This window comes from Chiloscyllium punctatum, chromosome 10 (genome assembly GCF_047496795.1).
Source record: "Chiloscyllium punctatum isolate Juve2018m chromosome 10, sChiPun1.3, whole genome shotgun sequence".
Lineage (NCBI taxonomy): Eukaryota > Metazoa > Chordata > Chondrichthyes > Orectolobiformes > Hemiscylliidae > Chiloscyllium > Chiloscyllium punctatum.
The window spans coordinates 67,929,668-67,957,257 of record NC_092748.1 but is presented as its reverse complement, the minus strand read 5'-3'; the positions used below and the strand labels follow the sequence as shown (position 1 = coordinate 67,957,257).

The following is a 27,590-nucleotide window of genomic DNA, read 5'->3' as shown; positions in this document are numbered from 1 at the left end:
TTGGAAACAAATCAAATTACAATAGAAATGTGTTCATTCTCAAAGGAATACATGAATAAATAGGGTGGAGAGAAAAGCTGAGGAAAATGCAGAGTTGAGTATTTGCAGCTTAAATGCCATATGAGGAAAAAAGTTCAGTGCAGTCTTAATCACAATAGCATTGTTTAAAAATGAAACATATTAAATGATGGAGGAAATAGGTCAGAGATGAGATGAGCATAATATGTCTGCTGACATGTTTCTCTTTTTGTTTAAGTATTCAAGAAAAGCTTTTGGAAATATCTTTTCAGATGTCAGTGTTATTCCACTCTTGAATGCATTTTGTTTTTATAGAAAGTTAAAAGTTGTCGATGAGAGGTAAATATTTGACAGCAAAGAGACTAAGCTTCATGACAGTAACTCAGTACTGGAGATATGTCTGTTGTTTTGAGGGTGGTGGACATGGCTTTTAATATGGTCATGAATGAAAACATTAATGTCAATGTCAATATTTATTGCCATTCCCCAATTCCCCTAAAGAAAGGTTGTGGTGAACCAATCAATCATCAGTAGGTCTTAAAAGTAAGAGTGAGACATCCAGTAAGGATAAGAGGTGAATACCGTTGTTTTGCCTTGTGATAAATATGAACAAATTGTCTTTGAAGAAGTGTGGCTCGTGTAAATTAGTGACCAGAAGAGTGCAATGAGAAGCATTTAATTTAAAAATATATTGGAGTGAGGAAGGACACATTTCCTGAATTACCAAGGTAATTAGGGACGCACAAAGACTGATTGTCGAGTAGTTCAATTAATTTGGGATGGCAAAGGAAATTTGGATTGCAGCTGGTTGAATAAGAGCAGAAGTGAAGAGACTTTATTCATTGAAGTTGATGGGAATGAGTTTTCAACATAGAAAAAGATAAGAGTTGTTAAATTTAACTTTGCTTGATTTAAAAGAATAGTAATAATAAAACTAGAGAAAGATAGGGTAAAATGTAATGTTGGTGACAGATTGTATTGCTGCATTAAATGGCACAGGCACTTAACTTGGTTGCAGTAGGCCTTCACAAGGATCAAGGTCCTTGGGCAGATATCCCACTCAGCAACAGGTGCCAGCCAATCAGAGGCCAACAGCTTTTTATTTGCTCAGCAGAGCCACTGAGTGGAATGTAGACCACAGGTGACGATGGCAGGAGGGATGTAAGACAGAGCAGTAATTCTCAGCATGAATTGCCCACTTAAGAAGCTTCTTTATTTCACCAGATTGCTTGGTTATTTATGTCATCATGGATATGTGCTATTTGAATGAGCAGGTGTAGAAACAACTCACTTTTTTTTTGGAGAGTCAGGAAAACAGGCTAATTGCTGGAATGGTGATTTAATGATGGCAGTTTTTATAAATAGCCAAGTGAGAGAGAGATTCTAGATCAGCCATAGGATCAATTTTTTTCTGAGGGAATAGGCTGTCTGTCAGGGATTTAAGAGAAGAACGATAAAATTTGGGTCACTTGACATTGGGATTGGGTCATGCTAGTAAGTCAAAAATGCCAACTAACCCAGCAGTTAAGAATTCCGCTATTGAGAGGCATAGAGTTATAGAGATGCACAGCACAGAAACAGACCCTTCGGTCCAACTTGTCAATGCTGACCAGGTATCCTCAACTGATCGAACCCCATTTGCCAGTATTTGACCCATATCCCTCTAAACCATTCCTTTTCATATACCCATCCAAATGCTTTTTAAATGCTATCATTGTACCAGCCTCCTCCAATAGCTCATTCCATACATGCACCACGCTCTGCGTGAAAATGTTGCCCGAGGTCCCTTTTAAATCTTTCACATCTCACCTTAAACCTATGCCGTCTAGATTTGAACTCCCTTATCTCTAGGAAAGACCTTGACTATTCACCCTATCAATGCCCCTCATGATTTTATAAACTTCTTTAAGATCCCACCTCAACCTCTAATACTCAATGGAAAATAGTCTCAGCCTATTCAACCTCTCCCTATAGCTCAAACTCTCCAACCTTGGCAACATCCTTGTAAATCTTTTCTGAACCATTTCATAACATCTTTCTCATGGCAGGGAGACTGGAATTGAGTGCAGTACTCCGAAAGTGGCCTCAACAATATCATGTACAGCTGCAAAATGACATCCTAACCCCTGAACTCAAAGCACTGTCCAATAAAGGCAATCGTACCAAATGCCTTCACTACCCTGACTACCTGCAACTTCACTTTCAGGGAACAATGAACCTACACCACAAGGAGGACAAACTGCTGGCAGTTCTTTTGCAATCACTTCGGTCTGAAAACACTGCTATTTTATGGAGTGACTTTGCCTGCTACATTTGTGTAAAAAGTTCAGAATTCACTCGACACTTCTGACCTTGTCCACCCCAGTCCAACACCAGCACTTCCACATGGCTACCCTTGATTAAAAGGAGCCAGTTTTCAAATCATTATTATGGTTGCCTGACTAAATATTCTCAGCAAACATTTTGTCACTGTCAGTCTGTTATGACAATAATGCAAAAAAAGCAAGACCTTAATATTGTTTTGACCTGTCCTCAAATTTGATACAAGTGTGTGTGTGTGTGCACGTATTTCACTTTTTTTAAAAAAAACTGCACTTTGTAACCTGGCACCAAATTAGAAACTACTTCTCGCAAGTACTGGAACATGCTGGTTGGTGGAGCTTTCCGGTCTGTGGTGCTGAATAAAACCCATTTTACTTGACATGGAATGTAGAAATGATTAAACTGGCAAAAAAAAGTCCAAGATTTAATTATTCTTAATCATCATGTTCATAGCTACTTTATTGTGCCCCTTTCAAACCAATGTTTATTTATATCTGTGCTTCGGTAACTGGAGGATATAACTCAATTGAACGATCAATTACCCATGTGTTCTGCAATTTTTTTCAATTTATTTCTTATTAAGAACTCCTGCTGAGACAAAATCTTAAAGTTTTAGAAAAGGACTTGGCCAAGTAGGCACGTGTAAGTTAACATTCATTGGATAATGATGGTAACCCAATAACTCGTGAAATGAACCATCATCTGGCTAGTTATTCTTCAAGAAAGATTTATTTGTACTATTTATTCTTCTATTTGTTTCTGCTGCTAGGCTCTACCAGAATTCCACCTCATTCCTGGTCTTGTACTACCTGGGGGTGCTTTTGCTGATTGCCTTATGGTCGTACAGTTTCTCCACAACTTTGGTAAAGTTCTAGGCTTTGATTTAAGTATTGATGTCCCAACTTTGAATGTACTTCAAGAAGGACTGCTTAATGTGGGTGACAGCATGAGAGAGGTCCAGAATTTATTGGTGAGACTATTGGCTGCTGCTGTACATGACCCAGGGCTACCATCAGGTTATAAGGTATGAATACACTTTGTTTTTATTAATGATTACAGCATTGAAATGAAACAAAGTAACAGATTGTTGTTCATAAGTAGTTGATTTTCTTTTATAATTATAATCCTCACTTTTAAAAATATTATGTAATATATTTTATTTGCCATGGACTAGCCTATTGATCAAGACAAACATTGATTAATTTGTCAAATTCAATTCAGCTCATGGTCTAATGTACTATTTCACACACAAAAACAGGTACGAGACAATTTCAGCAACAAAATCAACGAGGATTTTTCACTTTTAAATGCATAAATTAGTGATCAATTGTCAGACATTGACCATCAGCAGTTGGATTTAAAATTTCTTGAACTAGTTACCGTTATTTTTGAGATTTCTTGCAAGTGTGCATGTGTGAATGAAAAAGTTTGGACTCAAAAACTACAGAATGTGATTCAGATTCAATATCTGAATAGTTACAAATTGTTTACTTAAATTGTTTGTGGACTGCAGTACGAAAGGTTGCAGAACTTTGAAGTGCAGAGAAATCGGGAGTGTCCCAGTGCATGAATTCCAAAGGATTAGTATGCAGGTATAACAAGTAATCAGGAAAACGAACAGAATTGTTAAGGTTTGTTCAGTGTAAGAATAGGAAGGTTATGTTTTCATTATACAGGATTTTTATGAGATCGTATCTGGGGTGTTGTGTACAGTTACCAAACTTAGAGAAAGATGTTAATGCATTGGAAGCGGTTCAGAGAAGATGTATTAGTATAATACCTGGAATTAGCAGTTTCCTTTATGACAGAAGGCAAGATGGGCTAAGCCTGTATCGTCTGGAGTTTAGAAGAGTTAGAGGTGACTTAATTGAAATATATATAATTCCAAAGGGTGGATAAGGAAAGGATGCTTCCTCTTGTGGGAGTATCGAGAGCTTGATATCATTTGAAAAATGGGGTTATCCATTTAAGACAAATGAGAGAAATATTTTTCTCTGAAAATTGAGTCTTTCGAATTCCCTTCCTCAAAAAGCAGTGGATGCAGAATCTTTCAATATTTTTAAGACAGATGTAGACTGTTTCTTTATTACCAAGGGGAAAAAAGATTATTGGGATTTGCAGGGATGTAGAGATGAGGTTAAAATCAGATCAGCCATGATTTCATTAAGTGATGGAGCAGGCTTTAATGGCCATGTGGCTGACCCTTGTTCCTTCTTCATATTACTGTATTGTAAAGTAATATCAGAATTTAATTTTTCTTTAACTTCAGAAATTATTTTTAAATCGGGAAGTAATAGTAATGCAAAGTTCAGCGCCCTGTTTTAAAGCCTCAGTTTAAAACCAATGTTAAGTATTGTCAAAATTTGTCCTGTTACATCAACACGGAAGCCAACATTTTTGTGAATTCCAATTTGCATCCTCTACTTTTCTAAAGGATCTTGCTATAAATACAAATGCAGATTTAGAGTACTATATTCACCTCTGTGCAATGTTTCTTTTAACACATTCCATGTTTCTGTCAAATACCCTATGGGATGCCATTTGAAAATATAACAATCCTTTTTTCTGTCCATTGATATCTCAACTCAAATTGAATAGCTGGAATGCCTTTAAATATGTTAATTTCAATTGGCTTCTCTCGAATATTGCTCATTTGAGTTCTAAAGATGTATACTGGTATCATCATAATTCCTTTCCAGCAGAAAGAGTGTTTATAAAGAAGCCTTTCTAAATTTAAGGGGATTTTTGTTTTAAGTTATTCTTACTGTCAGTGTGAATTGTTGTAAAAGAAAAAAATAGCACATTACCCTTGGTTTATGGCTTTAGATGTGTAAAGAAGACAGGATAATACAGGCAATGTCACTCATCTTAAAAATAAAATTAAGAATAGCTTGAAGGAATGTATCATGCTTTTGGCGATGAGGGTTCTATATTTTCTTGGACTGAGCCCCCACTATTATTTCTATTAGCAGATGGTGAGACACATGGAAAATTTCTACAAATTAATCAAATTTGTGGAATTTGCAGTGCTGAATGTGATTTTGCTCTCTGAACTTTCAAAAGATTCATTGAATCGACTTTTTTGCTCGACCGAGACTTAATTTTGATCAACAAGTTGCTTTATTTATTTCAGGCAGAACTGAACAGAATCGTGCAACACAATGTATATCTATCCAGCTTCCTTGATGCAAAAAGTAATAAAGCCCTCACTTTCTGTTGATCCACACATTGACTTGTGTACTGGGGGAAATTCTTGTCAGATACAAACATTCCAGTACTTTATAAACAGAGTTGCTACCACATTATTAATAGTAATTTATGTTCATTTTGATAAATATTTTGTACTTCAGGCACGAACTTTTCTTGGAGACCATGTGACCAACGTCAGGATTAACAAGGACACTGTTTCAGAGATCTTACAGATCTACCTGGAAGCCCATAATGGACAAACTGAACTTAGTCAGAGTTTAAACACAAAACCTTTCCAGGCACACACGCCAGCTCAGAAAGCTTCTGTACTTGCATTCTTGGTTAATGAACTTGCATGCAGCAAGGTTGTGGTAAAGTAAGTGTTTTATCTTAAATTTCAGATAAAGTGTGCCTTTTAGAAGAGGTCTATTGATAATTTGTGTTGCATCTTTTTCAGTGAAATTGATAAAAACATTGACCACATGTCCAATCTGAGACGAGACAAATGGATTGTGGAAGGGAAACTTCGGAAGTAAGTTTTATAATGTCCTTCCTTGGACAAAGTAAAAAGAGTAGATCATATGCTCTATTGAGACTTCATCATTCAATACAATCATGATGCTTCAATTCACTTAACCACCTGCTCTTTACATCATTTGACTTCTGAAAGACCAAACTTTTGTCTATTCCAATGATAGAATCAACAATGGAGCATGCATTGCTTATATACTTGAGTAGAAAATTCCAAAGATTTACAACCCATTGAGTGAGGGCACTTTGCCTCATCTCTATCTTAACCATTTCACCCCATATCCTGAGTGTCCCTATGATCTAATTTCCCAGCCAAGTGAAGCAACATCAGTCTCTTCTGTCAGTCTCCTTGAAAAACCTGTACATTTCCAAGAGGTCACCTCTCATTACTGTAAATTCCAGAGAATATAGACCCAATTTACTCAGTCTGCCATCAAGTCAATCTTTTCATTCCAGGGAAATCTAATGAAATTTTCCTTCTGACTCATATGCAAGTGTATCCTTCCTTAAATTTGAAGATTGAAACTCCACGTGGTATTGTGGGTGTGTTCTCACGAAAGCTCTGTAAAATTGTAGCAAAGCTTCCTTATTCCTGTGCTCCAATCACCTTGCAGTAATGGGCAGCATATTACACACTTTAATAATTGCAACATCTTGGAAATGAAACAAATTTATTGCCATTTACATTGTAAATTGAAATACTACTTGTATCTACCACATTGGTTTTCCAAATGTAAAGTTTGGTAGTCTGTTTCACCTCTTGTCACTTGCCCCCCATAAATTGTTCTGTATTATTTTTGTATTTCCCTCCTGGTTCAACAAAATGTAGTTGAATAATGAAGCTTATTGTTCAGTATATAATATTTATACTGAAAATATAAATATTATATTTATATACCAGGAAATACCAGGATACCAGGAAATTGTTAGGCTTTCTTTTCTCCGATATGTTGTTGAGCATAATTCTTGTGAACTGCCAGAGATCATGTTACAGTGCCCTTGTTTTAAAAGCTGACATACTTTCACTGTTACTAGGCTTAAGATTATTCATGCTAAACGAACTGGTAAGAAGGAGACTATTGGCAGTGCTGATAGCAACGGAGAGCACCGGTTTTTAGGAACTCCCACTCCTGGTCGAAAGAGAAAAAGAAAATGTGGGGATAGCGATGATGATGATGATGACGATGATGACAGTGATGATCAAGGGGAAGATGACGATGATGATGAAGATAAAGATGAAGAGAAGAAAGCAAAGAAAATGGAAATTGCTGATGATGAGGTAATTTGAATGGTGCCTGTCTTGAAATTAGTTGAGATTATGACCTAAGACTCTATTTTGTGACATTTCTGTCATGAGTTTAACTTTCATTTTTTTAAATGGAATATATCATAGTCACTTGGCATGGAAACAGACCCTTCAGCCCAACTCGTCCATACTGACAAGCTTTCCTGAACTAGTCCCATTTACCTGCATTTGGCATATATCTCTCTCTACCTTTCTTATCCATGTACCTGCCAAATGTCTTTTAAATGTTGCCACTTTGTCTGGCAGCTCGTTCCATATATGCACCACCTTCTATGTGAAAAAGTTGCCTTTCAGATCCCTTTCAAATCTTTCCGATCTCACCTTAAACCTACACCATCTTGTTTTGGACTCCCCTATGCTGAGAAAAAGACCATGGCCGTTTATTTATCTATGCCCCTCATGATTTTATAAACCTCCATAATGTCACCCCACAGCCTCCTGCGCTCCAGAGAAAGAAGTCCCAGCTCATCCAGCTTCTTGTTATATCTCAAACCCTTCAGTCTCAGTTACATCCTTGTAAATCTGTTTTGCATCAAATTATTTATATAAATGATGAACATCAGTGGACCTAGCACTGATCCTTGTGGCACGCTGCCATTCACAGCCTCCAGTCTAATCAGCAAGCATCTACCACCACCCTCTGTCTCCTATTGTCAAGCCAATTTTGTATCCAATTGGCTAGCTACCCCTGGATCCCATGTGGTCAAAACTTACCAACCAGTTTACCAGCAAGAAGGCTTTGCTAAAGTCCATGTTGACAATATCTACTGCTCTGCCATCATCTATCATCTTGGTCACCTCTTCAAAATATTGAGTCAAGTTTGTGAGACACGATTGCCCATGCACAAAACCAAATGCTGAGTAATCCGAATCAGTCCTTGCTTTTCCATGTGCATGTAAATCCTGTCTCTCAGAATCCTTCCAATAATTCACCCACCGCTGACTTCAGGCTCAATGGTGTGTAGTTCCCTGACTTTTCCTTGCAGCCTTTCTTAAACAATGGCAGGACATTATCCAACCTCCTGTCTTCCAGCCCCTCACCCATGGCTGTCAATGATACAACTATTTTTGCTAGGGGCCTTGCAATTTCTTCCCTAGCTTCCCACAATGTCCTGGACTACATTTGATCAGAACCTGGGAATTTATCTACCTGCATCTGCTCTTCTGAAATGTGGACTGATTTTTCAAGATATCACTATTTATTTCTCGAGTTCCCTAGCTTCCATGTCTTCCTCCACAGTAAATACAGACACAAAATATTTGTTTACGACCAATGGATTTGTTAATGTTTAAGGACCTCTGTTCTCTCTCTGGCTGCTCTTTTACCTTAATATACTTGTAGGGTCTTTTTGAATTCTCCTTAACCTTATAACCAAAACTATCTTATGAACACTTCTTGCCCTCCTGATTTCCCTCTCAAGTATACTCCCACATCCCCAATACTCAAGAGATTTGCTTGATCCCAACTGTCTTTACCCAACACATGCCTGTTTCCCTACTCCTGTTAACCTTGCCATTCACACTAACAGGAACATGCTGTCCCTGAACTCTCATTATCTTGCTTTTGAAAGCCTCCCACTTGCCAGATGTACTATTACCTGTACCTACAACAGCCTCCCTCAGTAACGTTTTGAATGTTCTTGTCTAATACTATCAAAATTAGCCTTGCCGTAATTTAGAACTTTTAAATTGTGGACTAGGCCTATCCTTTTTCTCAACCATGTTAAAACTAATAGAATGATGGTCACTGGTCCCAAAATATTTCCCCACTAACTCTCAAGAGCTTGTCATACCTTATTTCCCAAAAGGAGATACAAACTTCTGCCCGTTCAAGCCCTTAACACTATGACAGTTGTGTCTATGTTTGGTAAGTTAAAATTCCCTACTTTATAACCCTATTTTCTTACGGCTATCCGCGACCTCCCTCTATATTTGCCCCTCAATTTCTTGATGACTACTGGGAACCTGTAGTACGATCCCATTAAAATGGTCACCCCCTTCTTATTTCTCACATACACCCATATAGCTTTACTGGACAATTTAGTGTGAAACTGGTATTTTCCTCGTGATATGAAGCAAGCAGATCTATTTACAGCTATGCTTTGGCAGTATTGCATTATTTTCTGGGAAGCTATAAATGAACTCTGCAAATGCATGCAGCAATTATATGATGCAAGGAAAGGAGAGCGACAAATAATGATATCAGTGGTAACAGCCTTTTCTTTCAGTACATTAGCGGGTGGTAAGATTTGTCTGGAGCATTTAAAATGCTTTTTTTCTTGGCCCACAAAATGTTCAATTTTTTTTAGATCATTTTTATGCTATTAGTTCGTATTATCAACATCCATGATATAGAGGAGCCGGTGTTGGACTGAGATGGACAAAGTTACCAATCACACAACACCAGGTTATATTCCAACAGGTTTATTTGGAAGCACCAGCTTTCAGAGCACTGCTCCTTCATCAAGTAGAAGGAGCAATGCTCCGAAAGCTAGTGCTTCCAAACCAACCTGTTGGACTATAACCAAGTGTTGTGTGGTTTTTAACATTACCAATGTCATTAGTGTCAAATGAGAGACTGCCATGCTGGTGCATCAAAAACCAATATCAAATGAAGGAAGTCACAGATCATGGCATTTAAACCATTGGTGCTTATTAAGAGTGAATTTGACCATGATAACTTGATAATTGGATATGGAGCACACTTCACAATTATTTTGTGGTGAGAGAGCAAAATACTGCAAGAAAATCCTTTCACAGAAAGAGAAATTGTGCTTTTGTGTTATTGTTTTAACATAGTGCCTACTTTGTGTATTTCTTTAAAGATTAAATATGCCTCTCGGGAGGCTGCTGAGCAAGGTGCGGGCCTGTGGTGTTGAGGTGAGCTACTAGCATGGTTTGAGGATTGGCTGTCTGACAGAAGGCAGAGTGTTGGGATAAAAGGTTCTTTTTCGGAATGGCAGCTGGTGACAAATGGTGTCCCACAGGGTTCAGTGTTGGGGCCCCAGCTTTCACTTTATATATAAATGATCCGGATGACGAGACTAGGGGTATTCTGGCAAAGTTCACCCATTATACAAAGTTAGGTGGACAGGCAGGTAGTTCTGAGGAGGTGGGGAGGCTACAGAAAGATGTAGACAGTTTAGGACAATGGTCCAAGAAATGGCTGATGAAATTCAATGTGGGCAAATGTGAGCTCTTGCACTTTCGAGAAAAGAACACAGACAAGGACTATTTTATCAATGGTGAGAAAGTTCATAATGCCAAAGTACAAAGGGATCTGGGAGTGCTAGTCCAGGATTCTCTAAAGGTTGACTTGCAGGTTGAGTCCATGGTTAAGTAAGCAACTGTAATGTTGTCACTTATTTCAAGAGGAATGTAAAAGCAGTGAGGTATTACTAAGAGTTTATAAAGCTCTGGTTAGGCCCCATTTAGAATACTGTGTCCAGTTTTGGGCCCCACACCTCAGGAATGACATACTGGCACTGGAGCGTGTCCAGCGGAGATTCACACAGATGATCCCTGAAATGGTAGGCCTAATTTACAATGAACGGATGCGGATCCTGGGATTGTATTCGTTAGAGTTCAGAAGGTTGAGGGGAGATCTAATAGCAATTTACAAGACCATGCATGGCTTAGAAAGGGTCAACGCTGGGAAATTGTTTCTGTCAGGTGGAGAAACTAGGACCCATGGTACAGCCTTAGAATTAGATGGTCAATTTAGAGCAGAAATGAGGGGACATTTCTTCAGCCAGAGAGTGGTGGACCTGTGGAATTCACTGCCAAGGAGCGCAATGGAGGCCGGGATGTTGAATGTCTTCAAGGCAGAGATTGATAAATTCTTAATCTTGCAAGGAATTCAGGGATACGGGGAGAGTGTGGGTAAGTGGCGTTGAAATGCCCATCAGCCATGATTGAATGGCAGAGTGGACTCAATGGGCCATATGGCCTTACTTCCACTCCTATTTCTTATGGTCTTTACTAAATTTCTTTCAAAAACTGAAGTGTGAACAAGAGATAAAGGTTAAAAATGCTATTTAATCCTATGCATTGATCTAACTAACCTATAAATGCACTTTTTAATAATGGAAATCGTCTCTGTGCAGAATTTTCAAAGCTGAGTTTGGTCATAATTTTCTTTTATTCATTCTTGGGTAATGTGGGCATCACTGGCTAGGGCAGCATTTATGGCCCGTCCTTATTTGCTGGAGGGCAGTTAAGAGTCAACCACATTGCTCATGGTCCAGAGTCACATGCAGTCCATATAAGGTAAGGACATTACTGTACCAGATGGGTTTTTCCAACAATTGACAATGGTTTCAGGGTCATCATTAGACTCTCAAATCTGGATTAATTTTATTGAATTCCAATTTCTCCATCTGCCTTGGTGACGTTCAAGCCCAGGTCTCAGACATTACTTTGGTCTCTGGATTAATAGTTTAGCAATAATACCTCAAGGTCATCACTTCTCTTGTTGCTCCTGAGTGTGCTACATTGAATCTGAACTTGCACGACCAAATATGTATAACAAATATTGATAATGACAACTGTTGAATTTACTTTTTAGGATGATGGAGAACAGTCAACAAGTGTAGAAGAATTGGAGAAGCAGATTGAGAAGTTGAGCAAGGTAGATGTTTTGCTTCCAAACTGTCGTCAGCATAACTTTTTAGGTTATTGTTTTCCTTCTCTTTCAAAGAAAAAAAAATTCTGATTCATTGCCTTTATTCTTTCAATGTCAGGACTAAGTTATTTATGCTGCATGTTTTTACATTTAATAAAACATATTTTGATGGTCAGGCAAGAGGTGGTACAGGTTAGGAACACAAAGTCCAGCACTTGCTTTATATAAAATTACTGCATGTTATATAACAATTGTGAGCGCAATCAAAGTGAATTAAAGATCTTTCATTTTGTTTTGTGGACTGAATAGCAAAAGCTCTTCTGCTACAAAATTCAGTTGTGCATTATCTGAATTTCTGCTGCTGTTGGCATTGCTTTAGGCTGCTGCTACTCAGTACATGCTGCTGCTACTGAGCATCAGTGGTGGATGGATGTGGTGCAAATCAAGCAGGCTGCTTTGTCTTGTCTTGTCAAGCTTCTTGAGTGTTGCTCAGACTGTGCCCATCCAGGCAAGTGGGAAGTATTCCATCACACCCCTTACTGTGCCTTGTTGATGGTGGGCAGAACTTGGGTAGTCAGAAGGTAAGTTACTTGCCATAGTATTCCTAGCTTCTGACCTGTTCTTGTAACCACTGTGTTTATCTAAGGATTCTAGTTGAGCTTATGATCAATGATAACCCCAAAAATGTTGATAGTTGGGGATTCAGTGATGGTGATACCATTAAATGTCAGGGACAGTGATTAGACTGTCTCATTTAGAAATGGCCATTGCCTGGCACTTATGTGATACAAATGTCACTTGCCACTTGTCAGTCCAAGCCTGGAGATTGTCAAGATCTTGTTGAACAATGGACTGCTTCAGAATTGGAGAAGATTTAAATGGTGCTGAACATTGGTTTATACCAATGATTACACACACTTCTGACCTGATGATGGAGAAATCATTGAAGCAGCTGAAGAGGTTGGGCCTAGGACACTACCCTGAGGAACTCCTAAAGAGATGACCTGGAGCTGAGATGACTAACCTCCAACAACCATGACCATCTTCCTATGTGCCAGGTATGGCACCAACCAGTACTGAGTTAGTTATTGTAGTATGTATCCAGTCCAACAAAAAATAAAGCATTGTTGGACCTGGGCCTTAAAAGTAAGGCCGCCCAAGTAGATCAAGTGTCAGCAGGCAACATTTAGGAAACAGTGTTCGTTGTATCAAAAGGTTGGAGAATAACACACAACAATCCAGTGTAAGTAAAATCAGTTGATGGAGAACTGACATTAATGGGACAAGAACAGAGCCAAGCAGGATTGAATGTGATAAGAGTTTGCAAGGAAAAATAGTAACTAAACAATGGCCACCTTCAATGAGCAGATGGTTCAGGTACAGTCGAGATACAATTCCCTCTAATCAGAGTTCTCTAGATGACAAATGAGGTAGAAATTGATGTTGGAAAGGAAAAGGTGTGCATATAGCAGGTGTAAATCAGAAAGCTTAATTGAGAATCAACAGGGAGCAGGTACAGTTCTGAGGAGGATGAAAGAGCAAAGGGATTTGGGGTGTATATGTGCATAGATCATTGAATGTGGCAGGACAGATGAAGACTATTAATAATAGATTGTGCTCGATTAATAAAGCTAGAACACAGTATAAAAAAGCAGGGAGGTGATGTTGAATTTGAGCAAGACATTTGTTAGACCTCCAGTGTAATATTGTGTATAGTTCTGTATGTCACAATGTAGCAAAGATATGAATGCATTGGAGAGAATGCAAATGTGATCTACAAGAATGAAGAATTTATAGGATTTAGACACTTCAGTTGTGAGGATAGATTGAAGAAATTGGGACAGTTCTTGGAAAGGAGGAGGCTGGAAGGAGGTTTGATAGAGGCTTTCATAATCATGAGTGGGCCTTGTAGAGGAGGTAGGGGAAAAAGAAAGATGGAATAGATTTTAAAGTGATGTGCAAATGAGACAAGGGTGATGTGGTAAGAAACTTTGATGCAGTGATTAGGAATTAAGCACTGCCTAGGAATGTGATGGAGGTGGGTTCAACTGACGATGTGGTTCGGAGTCCATGTGGGATCAGTTGGTTCTGTAGGAGGCACTGAAAAAGGAGAGGTGGCTGTGGTAGTGAGTCTGTTTGAGGACGTGGCTGGGGTTTTAGGGCAGAGGAGATGACCTGGGGGTTGCAGTGAGAGAGAGAGACACACTGAGATCCTTGTAGAGGAAAGAGGAGAACTTTTTCAAGGTAGGCATCCTTGGAAGAGGATTTGCAGTGAGGTTAAAATCAACTAGGCGAAAGTGAGGACTGCAGATGCTGGAGGTTAGATTCAAGATTACAGTGGAGCTGGAAAAGCACAGCAGCATTCCAGGAGCAGGAAAATCGATGTTTCGGGTAAAAGTCCTTCATCAGGTCATAGGTTCAATTGAGTCAATTATGAGGACATTGAATGATTATTTTGTTATAGACCAGGCCAAACCTCCTCAAAATATTTAAAATGATCACCTGGATCCTAACTTCTCTTTATTTTTAAAGGCAAGTGCCTTCCATTGCATTCTGTACGCAAATTGATTGGTCAAAACTGCAGTCTTAAAGCAGAACAGAACAACTATTACTGAAAAGCCAAATCTTAAAATCCTGGTTCTGTGGGAGCTTGACCGCATCCATTCAGGTTGCTTCTATTGTTCCAACTTTTGAAAAGGACCCAAGGCTTCACAAGCTTATTGGATTCAAATAAACAGTTCATCACCTCTGTCTTGCCTTTCTTTAAAGAAAAGGGCAAAATACACCTCAAGTCACAGTACTGTCACAATTTGGAAAGAAATGGTGACAAGAATATGGGAAAAGGCAGGAGATTGGCATGAGGTAGTAGAACTGGTGTAAGCATGATGTACCGAATGGCTGCTTCCTGCCTGTAGCGATTCTGTGAAATCAGGTTTGGGGCTTGGCTCAGAATGTGATGGCATTCCCATACGCCAACTGCTGTTGTTCTTCTAGTTGGAAAAGGTCACATGTTTGGAATATGTTGTTGAAGTAGCCATGATAATGCATTTTGTAGATGGTACCCACCTACTACCACTATGTATTGTTGCTAGAAGAGAACATTCAAGATATTAGATGGGATGCCAATCATGTGGGCTTATTCATAGATGGTGTTGAGTTTCTTGAATATTGCTGAAGTTGTACTTATCCAAGCAAGTATTCCCTCACACTTATAGATAGGCTTTGAGGACTCAAGAGATGAGTTACTTGCTACAAAATTCCAAGCTTCTGATCTGCTGTTGTAGTCATAGTATTTAAATGACTTGTCCAGTCCAGTTTCCAATGTTGATAGTGGAGGATTCAGCAGTGCCATTGCCATTGAATGTCCCAGGGCAATGGTTATATTCTGTCTTGTTGGAGATCATCATTACCTGGCTCTTGTATGACGTAAATGATGCTTGCTTACTTATCAGTCCAAGCTTGAATGCTGTCCAGATCATGCAGCATTTGTACTGCTCCTGTTTCATTAGATGAGTTGCAAATGGTGCTGAACATTGCACAGTGACCATCCTCCCCTCTGGCCTTGGGTGGTCTGGAGGTGATTGATGAAGCAGCTGAAGATGGCTAGGCTGAATGCACTCTGTGGAGGAACCCTTGCAGTAATGTCTTCTCCAGTGAGTTGTTTAATTTTCTATCACCATTCATGACTAGCTGTGACAAAACTGCATTGTTAGATATGATCTGTCAATTTGTGAGATGGTTTAGCTGTGTCTATTAAATGTTGTTTGGCATACAATTAGTCCTGTGTTAGAGCTTCAGCAGGTCGACACCTCATATTTAGGTATACCTGATGCTGGATGCCTTCTGCATTGTGCACTTAATCAGGGTTCATCCCCTTGTGATAAAGATAGAATGAGGGATAGAGGCATAGAATCCTACAACACACAAACAGGCCCTTTGGCCCAAATTGGTCCATGCTGATTAAAATATCCCTGTCCATGCCATCCCCTTTTCCCTGCACTTGGCCCATATCCTTCTAATCATTTCCTTTCCATGTATTTGTCCAAATGCCTTTTAAATGTTGTTAATGTACCCACCTCAACTACTTCCACTGGCAGATCATTCCGTATGTGTACCACCCACTGTGTATTAAAAAAAGTTGCCCCTCAGGTTCCTTGTTATTCTTTCCCCTCTAACCTTAAACTGATGCCCTCTAGTCCTTGATTCCCCACACCTGGGAAAAAGACTCCGTGCTTTCACCCTATCCATGCTTCTCATGATCCTATGCAACTCCCTAAGGTCCCCCTCAGTCTTCTACACTCTAAATAAAAACAAAATGCTATCTTGTCCAACCTCTCCCTATAACTCAGACTGGTGAGCCCAGGCAACATCCTTGTAAATTTTTTTTGCACTCTTTCCAGTTTAACAACATACTTCCTATAACAAGGCGACCAGAACTGAACCCAATATTCCAAGTGTGGCCTCACCAACGTCCTGTATAATTGTAATATAACTTCCCAACATGTGTACTCAATGCCCTCACTGATGAATGCCAAAAACCTTCTTCATTACCCTGTGTACCTGTGACTCCACTTTCAGAGAACTGTGAACCTGATCTCCAAGATCCCTCTGCTCCACTACATTCGTTAAGGCACTACCATTCACCATGAAACTCCTACCTTGATTTGACTTTCCAAAATGCAAGACCTTACACTTATCAATATTAAACTCCGTTTGCCATTTCTCGGCCCATGTCCCCAGCTGATCAAGGTCCTGCTGCAATTTCTGATAACCTTCCTCACTGTCTACGAAACCGATTATTTGAGTGTCTTCAACAAACGTACTAATCATGCCTTATACATTCCCACCCAAGTCACTGATATATTTACAAACAGTGATGGGCACAGCACTGACCCACTAGTCTAAGGCCTCCAGTCCAACAAGTGTATTTTCACTGTTACCCTCTGCTTCCTACTATCAGGCCAATTTTGTGTCCAATTTTCCAAGTGTCCATGGGTTCCATGTAATTAACCTTCCCGAGCAGCCTACCATGTAGAATGTTATAAAGGCCTTGCTGAAATCCGTATAGACTACATCTACTGCCCTTCCCTCATCAACCTTCCTGGTCACTTCAAAGAACTCTAACAAATTTGTGAGGCATGATCTCCCATATACAAAGCCATGCTGACTACTCCTAATCAAATTCTATTTTCCAAGTGCATGTATATCATGTTCCTCAGTATCTTCTCAAGTAACTTACCCACCACAGATGTTATGCTTTTTGGTCTATAGTTCCCAGGTTTTTCTTTGCAGGCTTTTGTGAATAATGGCACAACATTCGCTACCCTCCAGTCTTCCAGGGCCTCACCCGTGGCTAGCGGTGATGCAAACGTTTCAGCAAGGGCTCCCACAATTTCTTGTCTAGCCTCTTGCAGTATTCTTGGGATTTCTCAGGTCAGGACCGGACGATTTATCCACCTTCATACATTCTAATACATCCAATACCACATCTGGTTGTGATATGAACTGTCCCCAAGATATCACCACTAATTTCCCCAAATTTCCAAGTCTTCATGTCGTCTTCCATAGTAAACACAGAAGAAAAACGTTCATTGAGAACCTTACCCATCTCCTGCCGTTCTACACTTTTGGTCCTTGAGGGTCCTTATTCTTTTTCCTTTAATTTACTTAAAGTAGTTCTTTGGATTCACCCTAATAGCCAAGGCTGTATCGTGACTGCTTTTCACCCCCCTGATTTCTGTCATCAGTAAACTCCTGTGCCCCCTATATACCTCCAGGGATTCCCTTGATCACAGCTGCCTGTACCTGTGCCACACCTACTTTTTTCTGGTCAAAGCTTCAATATCTCTTGTCATCCAGGGTTCCATATTCCTGCCAACCTTGCCCTTCACTCTCACAGGAACATATGGACCTTGAACTCTAGCTATCTCACTTTTAAAGGCCTCCCACTTGCCAGATGTCCCTTTACAGTTTCCACACTGTAAGTAATCTAAACTAATCTAATCTGATCAATCTTAACTGGAAACAAACGTCTCCAATCAGCCCCTGCAAGCTCCTATCTAATTCCATCAAAATTCACTTTTCCCTAATTTAGAACTTGAACCCGTGGACCAGTTTTGTGTCTGTCCATAACTATTTTAAATTTAATAGAGTTATGGTCACTGGTCCCAAAGTGCTCCCCCACTGTCACCTCTGACACCTGTCCTGCCCTATTTCCCAAGAATAGGTCGAGTTCAGCCCCTTCCTGAATAGGGCCCTCTATACACTGCTTGAGGACACTTTCCTGAATGCACTTAACTTCCACCCAATTTCACCCCTTAATGTTCTGGCACTCCTGTTCTATGTTAGGAAAATTAAGATCCTCTGTTATGACAACCCTGTTGCTTCTGAAAGTCCCCCCAGTCTCCCTGCATATTTGTTCCTCTCTAATTCCCGTTGACTATTTGGGGACCTATAGTACAACCCCAGTAATGTCACCATCTCCTTATTTAGCTTCACCGACAAAGCTTCACTGGATGATCTTTCAGTTATTTCATCTCTTATTTCTACTGTGTTACTTGCTTTAATCAAAAATGCAACTCCCTCTCCCACCTCCTCTGTCTCACCTAAAGCACCTGTACCCTAGCACATTAAGTTGCCAGTCCGTCCCTTAGCCATGTTTCTTAATGGCTATATTATCTCAGTCCCACGTACCTATCCACGCCCTGAGTTCATCGGCATTACCCATCAGCCCTCTTGTATTGAAATAGATGCAATTTAATCCAACAGGCATTCTTTGCTCCCTGTGTTCCACCCTGACCTGTCATTTCAACTTACTATTTCTGATTACTGTGTCTCCTTGAAGCTTCGCACTCGCCTCCCTGCTGTTGAGGACACCATCCCCCCACCTCCCCACCTCCCCACCTCCCCACCACCCCCCGCCAATCTATTTTAAACTTGCCCTTGCGGCACTAACAAACCTAGCCACCAGGACGTTGGTTCCCATTCAGTTCAGGTGCAACCCATCTCTCTTGAACAGATTGCCTCTGCCCCAGAAAAGATCCCAATGATCTAATATGCTAGGCCATGCGTTTAAAGGTTGTAGTAGAATGCAGTTCTACTGTTGACTGTTACAGCACCTCATTGATGTCTAGTCTTGATCTGTTCAAAAACAGTTCCATTCAGTATGATAGTAATGCGACACAATGCAATGAAAGCTATCCTCGATATGAAGGCTAGACATTGCCAATTGTCACTTCTATTGATGCTGACATGGACAGATGCATTTACTGGATGCAGATTGATGAGGATGAAATCAGGTTGGTTTTTCCCCCTTGTTGGTTCTCTCAACAGCTGCCAAAGGACCAGGCAAGTACCCATGACCTTTAGAACTCAGCCAACTTGGTCAGTACTGATTCCAAGCGTGTGGAATCCATTCCATGTCCATGGAAGAGTACTGATTTGACATTTTTTTTGTGGAAGATAGTTGGTAATCAGCAGGAAGTGTCCGTGCCTATATGGCTTAATTATTTTAATGAGACTTTGAAGCAGTTAGGTTTGTTGATTGGCTTGCTAGACCATTTCAGAGAATATTGTAAGAGCTAACCAAATTACTGTGGATCTGGAATCATATGCAGTGATTCACAGATCGGGGAAGAAGCCAGATTTCCATTCCCTAAAGGACAAATAGTGAGCCAGATGCAGGTTTACAACAATCCGCAATGGTTTCCAGATCACCATTAGACTAGGTTTTTAATTCCAGATTTATTAATTGAATGGTGGGATTCAATCCCATGTCCCACATCTAACTTCTCTGGGTTACTAGGTCAGAATAGTACCACCTACCTCCATGCCACTTTGGTTAGCTTTTTCGTGCAGGTGCTAACAATCTATACTATAATTCTTCAGAATGGCCAGGTTGTCATATCAGGCAGCAATTTTATGGAGTTAATTTGATGTTTACACTTCAACTGACACCCCTCTCTTTTGAACATTCAGCAGGATGTTCTTTTCCCTTAACTCCTGCCATATTTCAAGGGGTTCATAAAATACTTTCAGAATTATGGCTGATTTCTGCTGGGTTTTGTTGCTTGTAAAGTTCTGTAAAGTTGCTGGAAATCTGCAAAGAACTGAATGTTCAAAAGAGAGGGGTGTCAGTTGAAGTGTAAACATCAAATTAACTCCATAAAATTGCTGCCTGATATGACAACCTGGCCATTCTGAAGAATTATAGTATAGATTGTTAGCACCTGCACGAAAAAGCTAACCAAAGTGGCATGGAGGTAGGTGGTACTATTCTGACCTAGTAACCCAGAGAAGTTAGATGTGGGACATGGGATTGAATCCCACCATTCAATTAATAAATCTGGAATTAAAAACCTAGTCTAATGGTGATCTGGAAACCATTGCGGATTGTTGTAAACCTGCATCTGGCTCACTATTTGTCCTTTAGGGAATGGAAATCTGGCTTCTTCCCCGATCTGTGAATCACTGCATATGATTCCAGATCCACAGTAATTCAATACACAGGCCTTGTGTATTGAAGGCCTGGTTCTCACTCCAAAGTTCCTTTTCAGATCACTTTCTCCCACTCTTGGCTGCTGTAGTGTCGATATCTTTTGCCCTGCAACATGTTGAGGTACATATTAGTCAAGCTTCTCAAAGAGAGAAGAAAGGAAACTGTGCTCAGGGTGCACTTCTCTTACCTCATGCGAGGCAAGGACAATAAGAACGATGTCTCCAAGTCATAAAGTTAGTGTCTTGCAGTCAAACTACAACCTCAGAGAAGATCATAAAGTTGTCATTGGCTGCAGGCTCCTTGCAATATGGAGCAAGGATGAGCTGCAGTATCTTATAGATCACTGTGCAAGGTGGGGTGGGGTGGGGGGGGGGAGAAGAGGGGGAGGGAGGGTGACATTCATTATAGACAAAGACAGAGGAATAACCTTGCTGCCTGGAGAGAAGTAGAAAGTGCATTTTGCTTCTCCAGGTACAGCATGTTGAGTGAACTTAAGTTGTTTCATGGGTGCTGTGCCAAAATTCAGAGATGGCCACATCTACTGATGCCCCTGGAGCATGTGCAGTAGCAGCAAAATTGCCAAATTAAATTTAAACAAAGTGTATTAAAAAGTTAAAGGACAAGGTGTATCATTGAAGAGAATAAAAACTGTTGCAAGGAGATTTTTATTTAAACTCAATTTTGTTTTGCACATGCACACTGTTTACAAATCATGGAGGTTTATGTATTCAGTCAGAATTCACAATTGTGCCATTGGTGTCAGCAGACACTTCATTCAAAGATGTACCATAACTCTCAAGGTGCAGCAAGTGAGTGACCATGCTGATTCAGGATGATAGCCAGTGACCAAACAGCATACTAATCAGCACCCATCCATCACACAAATTAATTCCTTTCACGACTCATGCCACAGTTTGTTCAGATAATCTTCCAGTTAAGCCAAATGGGTAGTGAAGCATAACTAAGTAGAATGTATAACTATGCAAGTAGTGAATGTGATTAATAATAGTATTTTTTAGAGAACATTGTCAGTTTATGTCGCAATTTTGGAAAGTCATTGAATTGTCATTTGACAAACCTGCACAAATACAACTCTAAACTTTGAATCCTATTTAAATAATTGAAGGCATTGAATTGTTTGACTCTCCTGTTTTAACAATATTTGAAAGTTGAAGCAGTTGATCAAATATGCTAGGATGGACAAGAACAGATGGACGATTCTTTTTTGGTTAGATTTTCTGCTGAGCTGATGTTTATTTTCTCTCCTGAAGGGCATCCATGGAGAAAAAGCAAGCTAACATTTTGAGACTAGACAGCTCTTCAGAGTTGATGTGAAGTGTTTTCTCTCCATGTTTCCTGAACGACTGCCTTGGACACAAAATAAACTGAGGGCTGATATGAGCTTTACTCTTGAGATGTCCATCATACAGCAGTCCTTTTGACCTCCTATTTCTCCACACCCTTGTCCCCAATGCCAACCCTTCTGTGCATCCCTCCTTCTCTTAGCTGTATTATTGTTGGCTGTAAATTCAGTCATATTAGCCTCATTGTTGTTCCTTTCTAAAATGCCTCTGTATCTCCAAATCTCACTCATGCTCTCTCTTCTCTTCTCCCCCCCCCCCCCCCCCCCCCACCTATTTTTAAGATGTACCTGTCTCTCCAAATAACATCTCCTTTGAATCCATATCCATTTTTCTGATTATCCCGTTGCCCCGGATGTTTTTGTGTCAGATGTATAAATTTAAATAATTGTATGTGAACCTCTAGTAGTGCACCCTTTGTACTGGTCAAAACATTCTTGTCCCGTAAGTGCTTACAATGAAATATGGTCATATGAAATTAAGCTATGGAGTGCAAATTTTGTAAGCTTTGTTCAATAATGCATAAATATTTTTATATCAATGATATTATGGCATACAAATGTTTTATTTGAACAGCAACAAAGCCAGTACCGTAAGAAGCTGTTTGAAGCCTCTCATTCATTGCGTGCCATGACATTTGGCCAAGATCGCTATAAACGGCGTTACTGGGTCCTTCCCCAGTGTGGGGGTGTGTTTGTTGAAGGCATGGAAAGTGCAGAAGGTAAAGTGATGCAAACTTTCTATTACAATTGCCATATATTACATTTTCGTTTTCAAGCAGATTTAAGAGCCGAGCACTTGGTAAAACAGTGACAGGATTGGACAGCATCAGCATGGATTTTGAAAAGGAAAATCACATTTGACAAAAGTAATAGAATTTTTTTTGATGTAGTGTTGATATGGGGCTAGTGGATGTGGTTTACGGTCCCACAAAAGAAATTAGCTAGTAAAATTAAAGGCCATGAGATTGCGAGTAGTGTACTGATGTGGATAGAGAACTGGTTGGCACACTGAAAACTAAGTAGCAATAATTTGTCTTTTTTCCGAGTTCAGCTAATGACTCGCGGGGCCTTGCAGGGATCAGTGCTTAAAACCTAGTATTTACAATATATATTAATGTCCTCAGGTTTGCAGATGACACTAAACTGGGTGAGAGGGTGAGCTGTGAGGAGGATGCAGAGATGCTTAAGTATGATCAGACAAATTGAGTGAGTGGGCTAATGCACAGCAGTTTGAGTATAACGTGGATAAATGAGAGGTTATCCAATTTGGTAGCCAAAAAAGGAGGCAGATTATTATCTAAATGATGATGGGGGAGATGCAGCAGGTTCTCGTGTTCTTGTACACTAGTTGCTGACAGCTGGTGCAACAGGTGGTGAGCAAGGCAAATTTTATGTTGGATTTTATAGGGTACTGCAGCAGGGGTGTTTACTGTAGTTGCACAGATTCTTGGTGAGACCACACTTGGAATATTGTATGCAGTTTTGGTCTACTGATCTAAGGAAGGATGTTCTGGCTATGGAGGGAGTGCAGTGCAACGATGGTTTACCAAACTAATTGTCATATGTGGCCCAGGAAGAAATTAGCAAACTCATTCAGATATGATACCAATAATCTCGATCCCAATTCCATATTCACCAAAAGTTTTTCTTCCTTTATTGTTGACTATCCTGTCATCCATTTGGCTACAATACAAAAATAACAATCTACACAAAACACATGTTGCAAACAGAATGTATAATTCAAACCATGCCATATTGTATGCCTATTCAATGAATCACCCTTCTGCTTCCTTATTGCCTTTCTTCCCTGCGATTATAATCAATCCTAGTGTTTCTGTGAATTGTTACGCCAATGGTTGCACCAGGGCTGTAGCTAAGGTACACATTTTCAGCGAAGGAGACGGTAGGTGAACTTGGAGGGTGACCTTGAATAGCTAGGGTGCCTGGCCTTAGATTCCACCACCATCGTTGTATCCGCTCTGGGCTGACTGACTGAAGGATAACAGCAAGAGCACTGATGGAAGGGCAGCAGTTGGCTCATGATGGCTGTCATCCTGAGAGAGGACATCAGGTCAGTGTTCCATGGAACTACTGCCATTCGTTTTGGCCAAACCTGAGCTCTCCTTATTGTTTGTTAGAGGAAAAATTACTGAACTGCTGTGATACACTGCAAACCCTTTTGAACACTGGTTTGCAAACTTGATGATAGCAATCTTCAGTTGGGTATCACTGGTATTTCACTGCAGCACTCATGAGGTGGAACCCGGAGCATCTAACACTGTATCACGGTTGAATGCACAAGTGAACTGAAGAAGTTAACCACCAGTTCTAAACTGGAAAGGTCATGCTCAGAGTTTTCTATATGATTAGAGAAGATTAGATATGAGGATACTTTCACTTTCAGTAATGGCCCTCATACTGGCTGAAATATTCTCCATTATGGGAGTTAGAATGTTAGTGTGTCTGTCCCACTGTAGTTAATTTTTGCTACCTCCAATTGCACTTTGCTTTGTCTTTGCAAGGGAGAGGGAACTGTCATTGAGTTTAGTCCAATACATTTGGATGGCTGTTATGATTGAATAGTTAACACAATGTCCAGAAATGAGATCAGAGTCTGGAGAAATAATTCAGTACTAAATGTGTGAAGCTGAGGTGAAGATATAGATATCAAATTTGTATCCTGATTGACAGCTGGTGTGGTGACTGGAACAATGTGGCTGAGATAGTAGTGCAGTTGATCAGATGTGACATTTGAAAGTGCATTGACTGACGTCAGCAACTTATATGATGTCATTAAATTTGTAATGCATTATCCATGCCCTTGCACTGAACAATTCACATTAACCTCTCCAGCTATTGATTCTCCCTGCCTTCTTCCACTGGACCCTTCCAATCATAGGACTGTTGAGGCCCTTAAGTGACAAATTAACACACTGCTTGAGGACCTCACTGCTCTTGCGCTGCCATAATATAGTGGTCACTTGAAGCAGGCAAGAGTAGGAAGGCTGTTGCTGAAAGGCAGCGGGGAAGAAGTGACATCTTTGGGGGATGTGACCAACCAGAGTGTTTTCCTGCCTGACCTCTGAAGCCACCATGCCAAACTCTTACCCAACCATCTCCAAATCGGCCATCAGCTTAAGGGCAGCATTTCCTAATCCTGAGTTTGTTGAGGTTGCCTGCAGCATATTACCATTATAAGGGTAGTCTTTTCAAAATTAAGTGTTTTTTTTAAACCAACGTTCCCCTGAGAATAAGAGAAATAAGCAATATGTTACCCCATCACCGCTGTGAAATGTGATGCTTTTTGCTAAAAGAGAAAGCAACAATCTTGTGTACACTGAACATTGCCACAGAAATTAATTTGTGGAGTTCACTTTTATTCTGACAAATGTCAAATATAAGTAGCAAAAGCTCTTGGGTTTTATAATGCTGTCACTGGATCACCTGAGCATCTGCTAAAAACATATCAGCCATAGCTAAGTTGTCTTAACTCTCACCTTTGAGTCAGAAACTTGAGCAGAAAATCTAGGCTAAGGACCCCATTCAGCATGTCATATTTCTACTGAAATAGAAAGTGTTATAACAATGACTGCAATTTAAAGATTTGATTTGCTGTAATGTGCTGTATATTTGTGAAGCACCAAATGAATTCATTTTTAAATAGCTAACTTTATGCACATTCTGCTTTACACTTTTGAAAGAAGTGAAGGGAGGGTGGGGGGTTTTAAATTGACATTGGAAGTATTTAAACTACTTGACAATGACTTCATTAGCTATGTAAATCTAGATTCTGTGCTATACACAGGACTGACCAGTTTTGTTGGTTGTTGAGTGAGCATTCTTCATTCCAAAAAGCTAAGAACTCAAATTATTTGTTTCAGGCAAGGAGGAGCTGTAATGCAATTTGAAAGAGACCATTCCCTGCAACAGGAAATAACTCATTAATTGCAAAATGTTCCTGAAAGTACTGTATTTCAATTTAAACTATGAACCAGTTTGCTTACAGATATTGAGGCTTATCATAAGTAATACTCTGCGTTAATCTAAACTTGAATATTATCTAGCATTCCTCTAAATTAGGCTAGTGTTCAATGTTTTTGGTCTGGGAGATAGTGGAGCAAGGAAGAATTACAATACTTATTGATTACAGCCTGCATTCCTTAATCAAGGAACTAACATAGTGCATAACTGGAGGGAAAACCATTCTTATATTGGGAGAATTTTGTTAAAAGGAAGTTTTTTCTTTGAACTTTGTCTTTCGTAATTCAGGTCTCAAGTGATTATTGGCTTGACTCATATTGCTTAATCCTGTTGAGGTCCCCTTGACTGCCGTATTGGTCAGCTCCCGTTTGTGGCCATGTTGGAGCCACAGAATACATGGCTTGATGATAGATGACTCTTCATGGGAGTTAGTGAATTGTTCACTTCTGCAATGCCTTATGAATCATTTCAGTTAGGAATGATTTAAGTGTGTAATGTTAGATTGATCATATGAACAGTTTACAGATATAGTTTTACATCTTTTTTTTCCACATTATTTCATGCAAGTCTTTGTGACCATGTTTAAAATGTAATTTGGACTTTAAAGCTTAATGTTGCTTATAATGCCACTTAACTATTTTACTACATCAATACTTAATGTAAACATGCCATTATGTTGAATTGAGTAAAACTGATTTACTATTTCAGGTTCTGAGGAGATGGCGAAAGAGAGAGAAAAATTAAAAAACGCTAACAATTTGCAGATCAAGGAGGAGCCTTCTGAGCCACCTGAAGACAAATTGAGCAGTTCTTGTTCAGCGACTAACTGTGATGATTTGTGCAAAAGTGATTCAAAAGGGAAAAATAGCACTAACCTGTTCTTGCAAAAGCCAGGTTCTTTTTCTAAACTGAGTAAGCTGTTAGAGGTAGCTAAGATGCCTCCTGAATCAGACTTTGTGACTCAGAAGCAAAATGTGAACCAAGTAATTGCCATTCCATCATCTCCTAGTCATTGTAACTCTCAGAACTCCATCACAAGTTCCCAGCTAACAATTCCATCTGGCAACTCAGAAAAAATAGACTCCTGTGCAAACTTCTTTAACCCACTGATAGCTGCCACAGGGAAACTGTACAATTCTCCTATACTTCAAAATGACCAGTTGCTGAAAGTACTTACAGAGAAGGGTGGACAATGGTTCAGCCTCTTACCAAGAATGCCTTGTGATGAATCTTCCATCACCTGTACATATGTGCCTCCAACCTCATCGCAGCAAATGGCACAATCTCAATTTAATTCCCAATCTTCGTCCTCATCTCCACATTTGGGTTCAGGATCCCTGCAGAATCCACTGGGACTCAATCCTTTTGCATTATCAGCACTGCAGGTGTGTATTCTTTATTTCTGTTTATGTATCTTATATCTGAAATAGCTGGAAAAGCTCAACAGATCTGGCAGCATCTGTAGGGTTCTGAGGGGTTACTAAGCCTTGAATGTTAACTGATTTCTCTATAGATGCTGCCAGATCTACTGAGCTTTTCCAGCTTTTTCTAGTTTTGTTTCCGATTTACAGCATCTGCAGTTCTTTGTTTTTATCTTAAAACAGCTAGTTCACTGAGAGAAAAATAATCTGTAACAGATTTATCGATTCTAAAACACATTTTGTGCAGTTCATTTTGAAAACTTGGTTTGAGAAATTTAATTAATTTGATTACTCAAAATTCAGAACGGGTTTATTGATTTATTATATGTCCCATGCAC

The 27,590-nt window shown here is 39.7% G+C and overlaps 1 protein-coding gene across 14 annotated transcripts in view; it reads left to right on the top strand.

Moving 5' to 3' along the window:
• Positions 1–27,590, top strand: part of baz2ba (bromodomain adjacent to zinc finger domain, 2Ba) — a 353,869-nt gene that overhangs the window by 274,560 nt on the left and 51,719 nt on the right. For 13 of the 14 annotated variants that reach the window (XM_072579427.1, XM_072579426.1, XM_072579423.1 and 10 more), the window contains 7 exons: positions 3,110–3,364; positions 5,691–5,905; positions 5,987–6,061; positions 7,096–7,339; positions 11,934–11,996; positions 22,425–22,569; positions 26,540–27,216. In XM_072579427.1, coding sequence (XP_072435528.1) covers positions 3,110–3,364; positions 5,691–5,905; positions 5,987–6,061; positions 7,096–7,339; positions 11,934–11,996; positions 22,425–22,569; positions 26,540–27,216 — 1,674 coding nt within the window. The remainder of the gene's footprint in view (positions 1–3,109; positions 3,365–5,690; positions 5,906–5,986; positions 6,062–7,095; positions 7,340–11,933; positions 11,997–22,424; positions 22,570–26,539; positions 27,217–27,590) is intronic. The other variant, XM_072579429.1, reaches the window with a different exon arrangement.